General features: G+C 38.2%; 1 protein-coding gene across 2 annotated transcripts in view; it reads left to right on the top strand.

The window, feature by feature from the left end:
* The window catches only part of aspscr1 (ASPSCR1 tether for SLC2A4, UBX domain containing), a 31,810-nt gene extending 19,146 nt beyond the window's left edge, over positions 1-12,664 (top strand). The window contains exons 12-17 of one of the 2 annotated variants that reach the window (XM_060885444.1): positions 228-290; positions 1,288-1,340; positions 5,906-5,957; positions 6,242-6,311; positions 9,725-9,915; positions 12,445-12,664. In XM_060885444.1, coding sequence (XP_060741427.1) covers positions 228-290; positions 1,288-1,340; positions 5,906-5,957; positions 6,242-6,311; positions 9,725-9,915; positions 12,445-12,455 — 440 coding nt within the window. In that variant the 3' untranslated portion in view covers positions 12,456-12,664. Of the gene's footprint in view, positions 1-227; positions 291-539; positions 1,042-1,287; positions 1,341-5,905; positions 5,958-6,241; positions 6,312-9,724; positions 9,916-12,444 lie in introns of those variants that run through there. The other variant, XM_060885452.1, reaches the window with a different exon arrangement.
* The last annotated feature ends 2,689 nt before the right edge of the window (positions 12,665-15,353 follow it).

The following is a 15,353-nucleotide window of genomic DNA, read 5'->3' on the forward strand; positions in this document are numbered from 1 at the left end:
AACATTGGCAGTTTACACACATGGGATCATGCAGTGATATAGAAATATTTGTAACAGTATTCCTGAGGAACATTCTTTGGAAATTTTTATCTTTTTGGAAATTTTTCTCAATTGTGTTTTAAATTGCAAATATAATTACATGATATACATACTTTATACTGTCCTAACTTTTGTCTGTTAATGATGTTATATAAAAGTGGACTAATACATGTGAGTTTTCTTTGTAGTTGCTCTTCTGAAGCAGTTTGTAAGGACTCATCTACAGGATCCTGATCTCCCCTTTTACCTGTGTGAGTGTAAAGATACCGTAAAGACACGTACACAATGGGAGACCATCATTGCACCCTATACTATTTTTATATTTTGATGTTATATATTACAATATCGTAAGTGTATCTTGAGAATGTCAAAATTATCAGTATTTCCTTAATATACCAGTATTCATTATTATAAGAATTTCCTATTTAATATTTTCTAGAAACCAAAGACTATTTTTCTAACTTTTTTTTAAGCTTAAAATGTTCTTGTTCTCTTGGCAGATCATTTATCTTAATTCCAAGCAGTAATTTCTAGAAAGAAGCAAAAGTATATCGTCGCTGTCGGGCGGAAACCTCGTATGTCCAAATTTTGTCAATTTCATATTTTTTCACATATCGATGCTATTGGTCAGTCCCCATGTGGGTCTGTTATTTTTACAAGTTATTAACCAATCTAAAGTCTTGAAAATAACTTGACCGCAAATCTCATAACTCCATTGGACACTTCAACTGTCCACCTCTTCCTCACTCCGCGGGAGAGCTTCGCGGCATATTTCTCCTCAAGAAGAGTCGAAACGAATCAACACGTCTTCTGAGGTAAATGTCTTCAAAACACTGGGCTCAAAGAAAAAAAATCTTGACCCCCGCTAGTTCTGGTGCTCGTCTGAGGACAGGAATTTAGCGCAAGACATCTAATCCACTGCAAACTAAACTAAACCCTGTGCACTGCAGATAAGGTACGGCGTTTTTTTAATTTCCTGAAAAATAACGGTTTTGGAGATACGAGGATTCCCGCCTGACAGCGACGATATGCTAAAAGAATAAGAAAACTTGAAGCTTAAAAAGTATTTAGTAGTAATTATTAACATAACTTCATAAAAATAAATATAGTTTTATTGGAATCTTAGACTAAGAACTAGTTGATAAATTGGACTTAATGTAAGATGATATATGGCTGTCGTTTTTTGCAGTGTAGTGGTGTCTGTGTAAACTGAGGTGGGTGTATGATCATGTTCTTTTGTCTTGCCAGTCATTGCACCTCCAAAAACCAAGCTGGACGACCCCAGTGTTACTCTGTTTCAGGTGAGACACAGGTTGTGTTTGTGTGTGAGTGGACATGTGAACATGTGCCTAGCTTTGTGGAGCGCTGTCATCCACATCTGTTTTTGTGTATTAACATTTGCATGTTTGGTTTCTATTATGAATAAAAAAATTTACTCCCATGGCCCCCTCAACTGCCCCCGCTACACATGCTAAAGTTCATTTCAGGTTCAGACATTATTTCTTTCTTCACAGATTTTGGGTTGGTTTTCCACCTGGTTGTAACATGTCTAATGGCACAGAGTTCACAAGCTGGGGCTTTGTCTCCAAATCACCGGTGAAAGCTTGCTTTGTGGTCAATGTGAAATTACATTGTGTTACATTTTTAGTAATTCTGGAACACGTCTGAGGCTAAAGTTAATAATCCCGTGGCTTTGTATTGCATCTGATGTCTCTGTGCTGGTACTGTACGATGTCCACAAAAGAGACAGCTTAACCTGTTTTGTTCAACAGTTCTTGGTGTCAAATTTTTATTTTCAGTTGCTTTGTACTTCTACTCACGACCACAGCAGGCATGGTCTGTGCTGTAAACTTACAGCTATTGTTTGGCCTCAGTTTTTTAGTACAATTGCATCTCAATATTTATAGGTCAAACAGAACTTAAAAAAAATACGACCAGATTTATAAGTTTCAGCACAGCTAACTATTTTTTTTCATCTCAATAAAATCTATAAATGACCAAGAATATTCACATATGCAGCTTATTTACATTTATTGGTGCACAGAAAGCGCCACAATTCAGAGATCGCTGAAAATAAGCAAATGATGACTAAATGGCAAAAGATCATCTCCAGAAACCTGAAGATGCCCCTTGCAGCGAGCCTGTCTATGGCTACCGTAGAGCCTCCCTAACTCTAACTCCACTTATAAGACACCATGTTCTAATTGAACAATCTCATGTGTTTTTTTTTTTTTTTTTATGAATTTGTTTTGGATTGCTTTCTTTTAAGAGTTTCAAAAGATTTATTGAAATGAATTAGTGATTTATATTTCACATCATAACTTCTTTATATACAATGCAGGAATTATTTGATGAAGGTTGGTCTGTAGGTTAACATAAACTCAGGAGATCTTATAGGATACTAAAGTTTGTTCATTCTAACCAGATTTGTGGATAAATTGCAGTTTTGTATATAAGGCTCACTCCAAGTCAGTTTGGCCTCAATTTTAACTTGTAAGGACGGTTGCTTTTATATAGAAATAGAAATTGAAGTAATTCAGTTGGTTTAGTTCAGGTGTTGGACATGACTTTACCTTTTCTATACTAGGAATCAGATTCACTGCTTGGTGCTGTATGATAGATTCTGCCAGTTTAGGTACAATAAATGCTTTCTAATACATACACTAACCGTCTGTAGTCTTTTCCCAGGATTTTTTTTTTTTTGTTTTAAATTAATACTTTTTTTTTTTTTTTTTTTTTTGGTTTAATCCCAAGAGCTCTGGGATTCATCATTTTATTATCCGAGCCAACATTCTGCAAGCTGTTGCCAAGTTACGCAAAGCATCAAAGAGACAGTGGCGACAGTCTTTAAGAACGTAGATCTGGTAGATAAACACATGACACAAACTCACTGTCATTCAGCATCACACACATTCATGGGATATAAAATCCCTTAGTGAAGGGTTATTATTGCAAATCTGAAAAGAAGAAAGAAAAAAAAAACAGCATTTCAGGGCTCAACATTGGCATCAGTGTTGATACTCTGTATTAGATCAGTGTATGCCTACTGCTTTTCTCTCTCATGCTCTACTCCAGACTGTGAGTCAAGACCAGGCTTTCAGTGGACTTATGGATTAGGTTAGCATCAGAAGCTTACTGGACCAGGAATGAGGGAGTGGTGGATAGTGTATAAAAAAAAAAAAAAAAAACAAGTATGTGGATAGAAGAGGACAGGCTGGCTTGAGGCACCTCTCTTCTCTGTTCAAAGGGAAAGGGCCGGAATGTTCTCTGTGTTTGCCCTGACCTCAGCTGGCTTTCATTTAGCCAGGTGGAAACTGGCATATGGGGGGTGCTTTGATCCCAACCCTTCTCTTTTTCGCTTTCTCTCTTTTCATGAGTCTGGGTATGCGACAGTTGTGTATAAAGTATCTGTCTGGAAATACTGATGCAAAAAACAGTTCTAGCTAACTTAGTTTTAGTAGTGATGCTCTTTAAAGAAGTCACTCGTATCTTACCCTGAATCTTTCCTTATTTCTGGATCTTACTGACCAGCACCAAGCATTCAAAATACATGCTGAAGATTTCTGCTGCTTCTTTCTTTTTCCTTTTTTTAAGGCCATTCTTTTTATGGGCCTTTTGATAAGCTGAAACTTTCAATTTTCCTAAATGTTTCGCTTTCCTAAAATAAACCTTCTACTTTTGTAATTGAGTAGTGTGTGTAATCCTGCGCATGGCTCTCTGGCCACTTGCTTCCCCAAAGCCAGCACTGTGATGGCTTATGATGGTTTTTTTAGACCCAGCGAACTCACTAGTTATCCATCTCTATGCACGCATCTATAAATACACACACACTCCTAGAAGATCCTACTTGTAGAATCTCTAGTTTTTAAATAACATCCGAAAAAACTGAAGATTGCCGCAGGAACCGCTGACTTGCTCCATTTTTGACCACTACAAGTGTGTCCCACAGAGTTTCCCCCACAAACACACGCACTCCGAGAGCCATCAAAACCCAGCCGAGAACCAAAACAGCAATGGCACGAGAGATTGCGGCAACCACAGGACATTTTGCATTCCCTCTTCTCTCTGTTTTTCTTTGTGTATCCAGATGGTATATAGACTTACTCCTTTGGTGTTCTCCTCTTGTTGTTTAATTACAGGGCATAAGGAAGGAAATTCTTTCCTTTATTGTGTATTTTCTGTGTCTTGTTTTCGTCTTCTGGAAGAGCGGGGGCTCCTTTGTAGTATCCCAAAGCGTTTGATTGGCTGCGTCTGTGCATGTATACATGTGTCTCTTCACACACAAACACCTTCAGCAGTTTTTTTTCCTTCTTCATCATTCTCACTTCCTCACTTGTTTGGTTTTCTTCCATCTTACTTCCTTTACCTTCTCGTTTCTCCCTCTCTCTCTCTCTCTCTCACTCCCTCTCCCTCCACCATACCCCCGTGCCCCTCTCTCAATTTTGTCTCTTTTTCTTCTGTCTCTATCTCTGTCACCCTCTATTAGGACTTAAAAGCATTAAAGGCACACAACAGAATCTTTAATCACTCTGTGTCATGTCACGGAAGGAATGTTTCCCATCACAGGCAGCCTTTGATACAACCCCCCACACACACCAGCCCCTCTCTCTCCCCCCCACCGCTCAAACGGGAGGCATTCGTGGCTTTGTGGGGACAGAATGCTTGGTAGCCCATTTAAACACATTGTTTTCCCCCTCAAAGAGCCCTAATAATAGCAATTAGGACACAGCTTTACCCATTATAGTGCCAGTGCAGGGTGCAGAGGGATACAGCCTTCATCCTTGCTCCAGTGTGCGAGAGAAAGTTTGAAGAAATTAAAGCCGCCTTCAATTTTACAAAATGAGATTTCATTATTAAAGCCTCTATCAACTTATATTCCTTAATAACTTATTTCTGTAGTGAATTTATTATCCAGTGCAAGATAAAGCTGATGCATTCAATTTTTTTCTTGCTTAGCCAGATAGACACCCTTTTTCCTCCATGAGTGACCCCAATCAAAACTGCATCTAGCATTGAATTACTACCTTTTTTTTTTTTTTTTTTTTAACCTTGCATTTTATTATAATCACAATATTTAACTGTAGCCCTGGACGTCTACACCTAATGCTGGAAAAGGTGAAAAAAAAAAAAGGTTTAATTAGCTTGTGGCCACCATTTGGTCATTTTACACACAGCACAATGCTGGTGTCATTACAACATGATGCTATGTTACTGTGTGGATTTTTTTTTTTTTTAGATGAGCCGAAAGCATAATATTGGGAGGTGCTGCTAGCGATCACTGTTATCTGACAGAGATGCCTAGTTAATACATTTTCACTTGACAGCTATTTGCTATTACAGCATGATAACAGATGAGTTCATTGTATCTTGAGGAATTAATAGCATGTCACTAGTCACTACTTTAATTTCTTTTCATCCTCTTAAGAAATGGGAAGCTACAGATTTACCCAGATTTAGGATTTATCCTGTGACAGGGAAGTGTTCTAGTGGTGTAAAGTTTAAGAGGGTATTGTGTGTGTGTGTGTGTGGACATTTATAATTTACATATACCTAAAATTAGGATTACTTAATGTATTACTTGATTTTATCATTTCATAAATAATTGGATTGAGATTGATGTCCAGATGGACGTTAGGGTTTCACACCAACAGGATTTTTTTGTAATGCAGTTTTAAATGCGTTTTACTATTTGGGTGCTCACGTTGTCTCTTGCTGTTTTTTGAGTCAATTCTGTACCCAGATCATGCCCGTGGCTTTGTTTGTTACCTTGCTTTGGTCCTGTAATTGTTCCATTTATTGGATACAGTGTGAAGTCCATGTTTATATTGACACGGTTGTGTTTCCTGTCTGCCCTCTCCTCTACCAGGCCAACCTCTTCCCTGCTGCTCTCGTGTACTTTGGCTCGGACGTGAAGACAGGTTTGTTCACAGCAACTTCCATTTTTGTTTTTCTCTTTTATCTTCTGTCCAAAGCAATGACCTTAAATTAATCCTGTTTACTGAAAGCACCCTCTCCCTAGAGGGCATCCTGGGTAACTGTAGCGCTGACACCGGATACGCCGTAATGTAGTGGATGCTTTAGTCTGCTGCGATTGAAGCAGTTAGTCAGTAATGTCACTCTTGTCATTTATGCAGAAGAATAGAAGCCAAGGTCACTGAGAAACATGTTATGCACTGTGTGTGTGTGTGTGTGTGTTTGACAGAATGCTATTTGCGCAGTGATCTTGTGGACAGCAGTGTCTCTGCCCTGCAGGCCGATGAGCTCATCGCTGGGTATGATATTTTTCACACTTTAACACTGCTGAAATGACTGCATATTAAAGGTATATAGGTGGAACAGCAGCAACACACATTATGCTTAACTTAATCATGCATCTTGACTTCTACAGGCCTGAAGAAACATTTCAACCAAAAATGTCCTCATTCCGCCTCATTCCAAATGCTCTCAATCAGGATTCTACTTTAAATTTTATTTTTTATTTTTTTAGTTTTGTAACAGAACTATGAGGCTAAAGATGGCAACTAGGTTGACATGCTAAAAATTGCATTTCTGCAAATTTGATCCACGTTATTATTCATTCATCATTTTTAATATAGATTATAGCTTCAATCTTTGGCCAGCTCAGCTAAATTCATAGTAAACCTTTTACTAAAAAGGAAATGATTCAGCCTTTAGATAATAAGATAAACCACACAACCAAGGCTTTCTAAAAGCAACAGAATTTTATACGAGTGTGTGGTGATCTAGAACCGGAGGAACTTTTGTAGCCTCACTGTAAAATTGGGAATCTATAGGGTTTTGTTTCTCATGAATTTATCCAACAATTGAAATAACAGACTGAGTGATTATGCAAATAGTCTGTTACATATAACAGTTTTGGTAATGATGGATTAAGATCTCTATTGATGTAAACAAATAACCCTGGAACTCTGTGCATCACAGACCACCAGATTCCCTGGAGCCCAAGTTTAATAACCATCATTTGAAAGAATTTTTCTTCTTGTCAACAACAATAGCCTCAAAGCTCAAGGCCAGTATTACAGAAGCAAACTTTAGGCACTGAACATGTCTTGGCAAAATGTAAGGAAGTTTTTGAAAAGAAAAATTTGGCCCAAACAATTTTTTGTATATGAAGCTAGTTACAACCCCACACAGTCAACTACACTGGCAAAAAGGTGTCTTTTATCTACTTTCGCATCTCTAACACACACACACACACACACACACATATACATACACACATGCACCAGCATTAGTCACTACAGTTTCAGAATGAACTTGTGCAATCGCTTCAGTGACTCTCTCTCCCCATCACTATACGCCGGCTGTTCTGCGAGGATAGTCATTGGCCTGGCTGGAATGCCTTTGAGGTTCAATCCAAATGGGAGTGTTGCACTGAAACCACAGGTGCCCCCTTCCTCACACACACCTTCATGACCCCTATTCCGCCCTCATTTCCTTGAACACCCCTCCCAACAATTTCTCATACAAATACATTTCCCCTCGTCCTCTCCTGTCTAAAGATAGACGCTCATTTCCTAGTATCGCTGCTCCATCACACACAAACACCATTCCCTCCCACCTGTCTCATTCACTCCTTCATCAGGGCGCACACACACACACACACACACACACACACACACACGTACGCTCTTCTCTAGGATTCACTTCAAAGAAGAAGCCATTTCCTGCTACTGCCTGGCATGACATGTCAGTATGATGACTTAATTTAACAATCAGATTTACTCTCTGTCACGCATTACGTTGTTGGAATACTTTATAGATTTAATTGCATTTGCCGTATATGACAGTTCATGAATCGGATTGCTCAGGAGTCATTAAATTATTTTCAATAACAGCTCTGACAGTAGCTTGTTTCTATAACACATTCATGGCAACCTGTAGTCTGTACGCTTACACCAAATAACATGTAACTGTTGATACGGTACTTTGAGAATTGTTTAGAACTTTTATAGAAGGACTCTTTGGTGTAAGCACTTTTTAATGGGCAGTTTTCAGAAGTCTTCAGGACAGATGACTTTGAAATTTGTGGTTACTCTGTAACATGACAAATCATTGTTTAATCGATTAAGAAAAAAGAAAGAGACGCGCGTGCGCACACACACAACCCCATTACTTCTAATATTTCTAAAATAGCATGTCCTGCTATGCTTTATTCTTTTCTTATGTAATAATTGTTTACTTTAAGACACATAACTTTAGTCAAAGCATGTGGTTTGTGGTGTTTCTGACTAAATGCCACTCATTGCTTGTACAAGAAGTGTAAGAAGTTCTAGTGAACAGTTCTAATAGGGATTTATTTATTTATTTGGAGTTGTTTATTTGTTTCTCTGCTTGAATGTGAAATGAACTTATAATATGCAAATAGTGAAGTACAGTCTAATATTTAGAAACAGTAGGATTCTTTGGTTTGTGCTTCTGGGGGAGCTGTTAAATGACCCCTAGGCTTTTCCTTTCAAAAAAGAAAAACCTCCTTTAAGAAGCTTAAATTCTTAACGGTGCAAAAATCCTTGACAAGCTTTTTTTTATTTAAATAAAGTATGTAGGAATTATATTATCATTTATTTTATACCCTATATAGTGAACATGTATATAGTAGTCTGGAAGCCAGTTAGAAAGAATTATTCCAGCATGAAGATGAGTAAAGGTGGTGGATTTATTTATTTGTTTGTTTGTTTGTTTGTTTATTTATTTATTTTTAAAAATACCAAGACATAAGATAACAAAATGTGACTGAGTTAAAAAAAAAAAAAACACTATTTATTAATGGATAGAAATATTTTTGCTTCAGAATCTTTCAGATTTCAAAAATGTTCTGGTTTATTCGATAGACAATTATGGGCTCATACATGAAATGAAATGGTTGATGGTATATTTGGTATATATAAGTCAAATGAAGTCTGTAATTGAAAGCAAGCTGTCCGGATGTTCCACATAATTGACACTCATTTACAATAAGCAAAATAAAAAAACAACAACATTTTTTTCATTTGATTTGCCTTCATGTTTTACTAGAATTTGATATAAACAGCTTAAGGCGTGCGAGATTACACCAGATATGGAGTGGTATGTGAAATGATTCCTCTTTCCTAACCAGTTTTATAGACTGTATCAACTGTTCCTGTCAGCATGGACTTAAGAGATGTGCATGGTTATTAGTCCGTGTGAGGCATGACCTCTGAGGTATTCTGCGCTCGGTACAGCATGAGGCTTCTCTCTGTAGGAGGTTATGGATGTTGGTTTGGTACAGGAGCAGCAGGTGGCTGGTGTCCCACTCTGCGGAAATACTTGTAGCCGGAAAGATTAAGTTGTTTGCACTGAAGTGGCTCTACACAGGAAGCTTCTAATAACAGCAGCCTCTCAGGAGGTCACGCCCTTTCACCTCTTTACTCTCTTCACCTTCACATGAAAGCAGTCAGCGAGGCAGGGTTAACTCTCCAAAACACACACACACACACACAATCCTAAATGCATCCTCCAGCCTAAGAGCACTTTTTGGGGAGTAAAGTATCGGAACTTATCTTGTTAAGCCTCTTTCTTCTGTTTTTCTTCCCTCTCTTCCTTCCTATTGCTCTCCAAATGTTTGATATCCTCCCCTTTAATCCCCCCCCCTCCACATTTTTAATCTCCCTTCTTCCCGTTATCCCCTGCCTTGCTTTTTCAGCTGTATGCCCAGGTCTCCAGCTTCATCCTCCAGTTCACTGCCCCTTGAGGACTCTCTCCCTCTGCAAAGCGAGTCTAACGGAGCTCCCAGGAGCCAGGTGAACCTTGAGGACCACAGTGATGAGGAAAGTCAAGCACCTAAACCGGTTCGCACAGACCCTGCAAAGGTGCCCAAGTGGCTCAAGCTGGCAGGTGTGTTCAGGTCCATGTCACAAAGTTTAGGTGATCTGGTGATGATGATGGTTTTAAATATACTGGTGTGTGTGTGTTTGTGTTAACATGCATTTGTGTAGATGATTGAAATGCATAGTTAGTCATGCTTTTGGAATTTTCATCCTGAGTTACTCTGGAAATCGTCCCATTGCAGGTGTAAACTAGAGATGAGCATCTGTACTCCCAAGTGACGGCTAAGTCTGTCATACGATCACATCTCCTAATCTCACTTATTTGTGCTGATCAGATTCATAGTTTCATTCTGCTCTCATGTGCTTTCACAGTTATATATTCAGACTGTTACATCAAGTGCAGTCACACATTTACTGATTATCTGATCATTTCTATGGTACAGTATTTTAATTCTTTTTTTTCTTGGTCCAAGGCACTGATCTGTAAACTACTTCTAAATAGGTTTTGTTGTGTACCAATGTGCCAAAGTTATTTCATTCTCAGGAAGTTGTGTTTTTGTGATTTAGAATTTCTATATACTGTATAATGTACTACGTTTTAATGGACATAATGTTTTGCTCATGACATTTAATATTATAAATAAAATAGCTGATTATTATGGCAACTTAAATAAGAGGTTTAATATTTATTTATATGCTTGGCCATTAGTTAGTTTATAGCACTTAGTTAGTTAGCAAAAAATATCAACTGAAGTCAGAGTCATGCGATATAATCTACAAACTTCTAGGAAGTCTTCTCTAATCTTTATATTGAATTTTATTATTAGGTTTAGTGGCATTTTGGTCCAAGACTTTTGGTCTACTCTGATAATACATGGACTTCATAGATGACTGATAATTATGGTTCCAAAACTCTCTGCAGAGGAAAAAAAACTAAATTTACAACAATAATAATCTCCTAACACCATTTTCCTTATTTCACCATTAGCTTATTTGTTTATTTCTCTGTAGAAAAAAAACTCCTGGATTAAATCTGACATCACATACAAGATATTAATGTGTTAAAGGTGCAAGGGGTCAGAGTAGAGTTTGTAAAATTGTAGACAGATCAGTTCAGAATGTTTTAATTGTCCTGCAGTAGTAATCTACACCAGACCTAAAGTACCTAAACTCCCTGACCCTCTTATTCATCTGTCCAAACCACAAGCGCTCAAACTGGCCAGTTTACTGACTGAGACTTTCAGAGTACATTGCCTTCCTTCCTTCCTTCCTTCCTTCCTTCCTTCCTTCCGTCCGTCCTTCCTTCCTCCCTTCCTTCCTTCCTCCATGTCTTTCTCTCTCTCTGTCTTTCTCTCTCTCTCTCTCTCTCTCTCTCTCTCTCTCTCTCTCTCTGTCTTTCTCTCTCTCTCTGTCTTTCTCTCTCTCTCTCTCTCTCTCTCTCTCTCTCTCTCTCTCTCTCTCTCTCTCTGTCTTTCTCTCTCTGTCTTTCTCTCTCTGTCTCTCTCTCTCTGTCTTTCTCTCTCTGTCTCTCTCTCTCTGTCTTTCTCTCTCTCTCTCCCTCTCTTTCTCTCTCTCTCTCTCTGTCTCTCTCTCTCTCTCTCTCTCTCTCTCTCTCTCTCTCTCTCTCTCTCTCTCTCTCTCTCTCTCTCTCTCTCTCTCGCTCTTTGCCTGTCTGTCTCTCTCTGTTTTTCTCTCTCTCTCTCTCTCTCTCTCTCTCTCTCTCTCTCTCTCTCTCTCTCTCTCTCTCTCGATCTTTGCCTGTCTGTCTTTCTCTCTCGCTCTTTGCCTGTCTGTCTTTCTCTCTCGCTCTCTCTCTTTCCCCGTCTCTCTCCATCTTTCTTTCGCTCGCCTTCTTCACCACCACATCGCTGCACAGTCCACGAGAGTCTGGGCCACATGAAGCAGCTCAGGGCCTCCTCCCCATCTGTTGTGTGCTATGCTGTGGTCACGGTGGCGCTCCGTCAATGATCCGTTTTGTGTTCTTGTGTCTTTTATTGTCCTTTATTGTGTTTTTCTGGATTCTCACACGCAGTAGAGCTTTTGTCTTCAGGGATGGAAAAAAAAGCACAAAGAGAAGGAAGAATGTCTTGGAAGTTCAGAATGTTTAACAGTTGTATTGGCATAACCATTTCACCATATGTTTTCAAACACTATGCACCGGCACCAGGTTTTATAAGAGTCTATTTGGGTGTTTGTTCCAGTAGAGTGGACGTGTCCAACTAAAATTTTATAGCACTGTTGGAAATTGCCATGAAAATTGTTGTCAATGTAGAATCCAAAAATGGAAACTGTGGTGGATTGTCTTAAAGTGCATCTGTTTTGTTACAGTTTTGAATATTTTTTTTGGAAGTGACTGGCTATGAAATTAAGCTGGCACGCTTAATCTTATTAAACTTAAGCTTTATCTGTTGTGACTGGAATCTTATTTTAATAAACAGGCTTAATTCAGCATTTCATATAAAAATCAAGTTCCTTCTGAAGAGAAAATATATAGCGTATCTTATTATATAATAATATATACTTTTTTTCTTCTTTTTTCTTTTTTTTTTTTTTTTTTAAACCAAATGTTGATTTTGTCTTTTTTATTATTTTCTAGGAAAGAAGTAATGATCATGGAGTCACTGACTGGTTAAGGAGAGGACTGGAGACTGGCTTCCTCAGTAGGCGACTCGTCTGAAGGCCCTTGATGATGTCAATAACAAAAACAAGATGTTGAAAGCCCGTAGCTGCCAATGCCATTAGATCCAGCCCTATAGATCTTTGGTGATTAATGAGATGCTGTGTTCATTAAAGCTGAGATGTCATTTGCCAGTGATTACCACACTGTTGTTTTCATTCTTGAAAGCAGTTTTCACAAATATAACAGGATCAATTACATTCTGAGCAGAGTTAAGGTTGAACAGAATATATCCTGAATGAAATGCACTGTTTAGACTCTCAGTCTCATTTCATTACATTTTAGGGGGAGATCTTTTGGTCTGTATGGCATTTGTGATTGTTTCACCAGGCGAGCTGTGGCTGTGTACTTATCCATTTTGAAAAGGTGAATTGCTTGTGACAGAAGTTTTCCGAGGCTCCCAACTGTGTCAGTCAGAATTATTATGGTTTTGTCATGGATTTAGCCTGGGAATAAAATACTGAGGGAACTGTGGCGTTGAAAAAGTTTGGACATTTTCCTAGGTATTCACTAAGCTTGGCCAATATAATAATTTAATTGGATTTATATGGCCGTGATTCTTAGTGACATTTATGCTGATTGTGTGTAACCTGGAAACCTTTACTCCTCAATTTAAGGAATTAATTGGAGTACAATAATAAGTTATCGCTTGTATATGTTCCAATTAAATGAGGACGTTAGCAAAAATGACACGCGACTTCACTATGATTTGTTCAAGAGTCTTGAACTCTTACTTTACTGACACTTCCAGGAAACCCCACCCCCTTTTCTCCATTTCAAGTCCTAGACTCTGCATTGTCAGGTCAATGCAATTGTAGCAGCAAACATTCTATTTTCAAATTCACAGCTCATATTTTGCCTCTTCTATTCTCTGTAAATTGAAATGATATTTTCAGAGACTTTTTCAGATATATTGCAAAAGCTTAGTATGAAGTATAAACTATGGCCACATTGAGTACCAGTTGCGTATCCTGATATTAATATTCATGTTATTAATTAATATTAATGTTATTTTATTGCTCCATTTAAGGAAGTGTAGTAAGGAAAAGCGCAAGGTGCTGAAAATGCCAGATGAGTTGGATGCTGTCCCTCAGAGATTTTCCCTTTAGGACTTATTATTCAGGTAGCTTTGATGTTCACATCCCCACTGCTTGTGTACGCACACACAAACACTCTCGCTCTCTCCTTTCCTTTTTAGAAACCTAACTACTCTGCTGCCCATCTGAGAGAACTTCAAAGTGTCCAGAGGGGGTAGCCTGGTGCTCCTGGCACTTGTCATTCCTTAACTAGCTGACCACCCCTTTCATGCCCTACTCTTCCCACCCTCTTTCCCCATCCAGCCCCCTAATTACTTCCAGCTGTGCTCGTCTCTTTGAAGAGCCGGTGGTAGTGGTAGAGAAAGGGCACATGCTGCACGCACCTGCTGGGTGAACTGGAGGCCCATGTGCAGGTGACCGTGGAAGAGGTTATGGATGAGCGCTCTTGATAAAACCCCTGAAAAACCATTATTTGCTTTTTTTAGCTTCTTAAAGCACCCAGAGAGACTTAATATAATAATCATTGTTATTTAACCATGCTTAACACTAGGCAGGAAGTCTGAATGACACTCGGTAAGGACCTCATTACGCAAAAGCATCACAGCACTATGGTTGCCATAACAGTACAATTAAAATAAATAAGCATCACCAAGTCACTCAATCCTTTTTGTTCCAAGTTTGAAGCAAGCATGACCGTGTAGGCTGCTTTTACGCATGTCAAACATGCCGTATATTTCGAATAAAAAAATAAAGAGCCCTTAGTACAGTAGTACTGAGAGCAGTATAATGATGTATGATTGACTTTAGATCCCAAAATGCCTTGGAGTTCCATGATTTGCACATGTACAACAGCACTGACATCTAGCTGATGGTGAGTGAAGAGAGCTCGGAGACTGAGAACGTATTTGTTCATAGCACAGAGAAGCCAGTGTGATTTCTTTCTAAAGAAGCTGTGGCATTGTACGTCACTGAACTAAATATGGCAACCTGACTTCTGACCAGCTTAGAACTGGGGAATTTAAAAATGGCCTTGTCACAGCAGGCTGTGTTTATAATTGCAGCAGCTAAAAAAGACATCACAGTGAGATCAAGCTGTATTTTTTTTTTTTCAAAGAAATGTCCACTGGCAAAAAGGAAAAAGACAACAATACTTTTAACATATTTTTGTTTTTGGGATCACTGGAAAACCATCATTACTTGAATATACTTGTCCTGCAAGTCTCACATTATACTTTAAACCGGGGTTGCAAATAAATTGGCCCGGACAGGTTTAAAACAATTTCTAACCTGATCTATTAAATGAAGTTTGAATACATTAATATCATTCTGTTGATTGTAATTAAACTGAGAGATTAGTCACTTTTATTCCACTAGAGGGCAAAATAGAGCAACTAACATTAATTTCTCTAACAAGCTGAAAATTTCACAACAATGGAGATTAGTACTTGTGCAGTTACATTTTATTCCATAAATAAAAGATGATAAATACGAGTTAAAAAAAAGAAAATAAAAGTGTATAGTGTGGTAACTTCTCAATATGTGAATATTATGTAAGGATCTTTTTTTAATTGAATTGTGTTGTAATGTGGCAACATGTGAAGTGGAGTTTCTGTCACCACCCCTGATGCTCATGATTTTTTATAACTATGTTTTATTCTATTTATACCAAAGAAGCTTTCTGTTATATTTTTATTCAATTAAGACATTATAATAATTATTATTATACTTCTTGTGGCATGTCAACAGTTTGTAACAGTTTCCTGTTACCCCTTACAATGTGGTAGCTATTAA

This window comes from Tachysurus vachellii, chromosome 1, assembly GCF_030014155.1.
Source record: "Tachysurus vachellii isolate PV-2020 chromosome 1, HZAU_Pvac_v1, whole genome shotgun sequence".
NCBI lineage: Eukaryota > Metazoa > Chordata > Actinopteri > Siluriformes > Bagridae > Tachysurus > Tachysurus vachellii.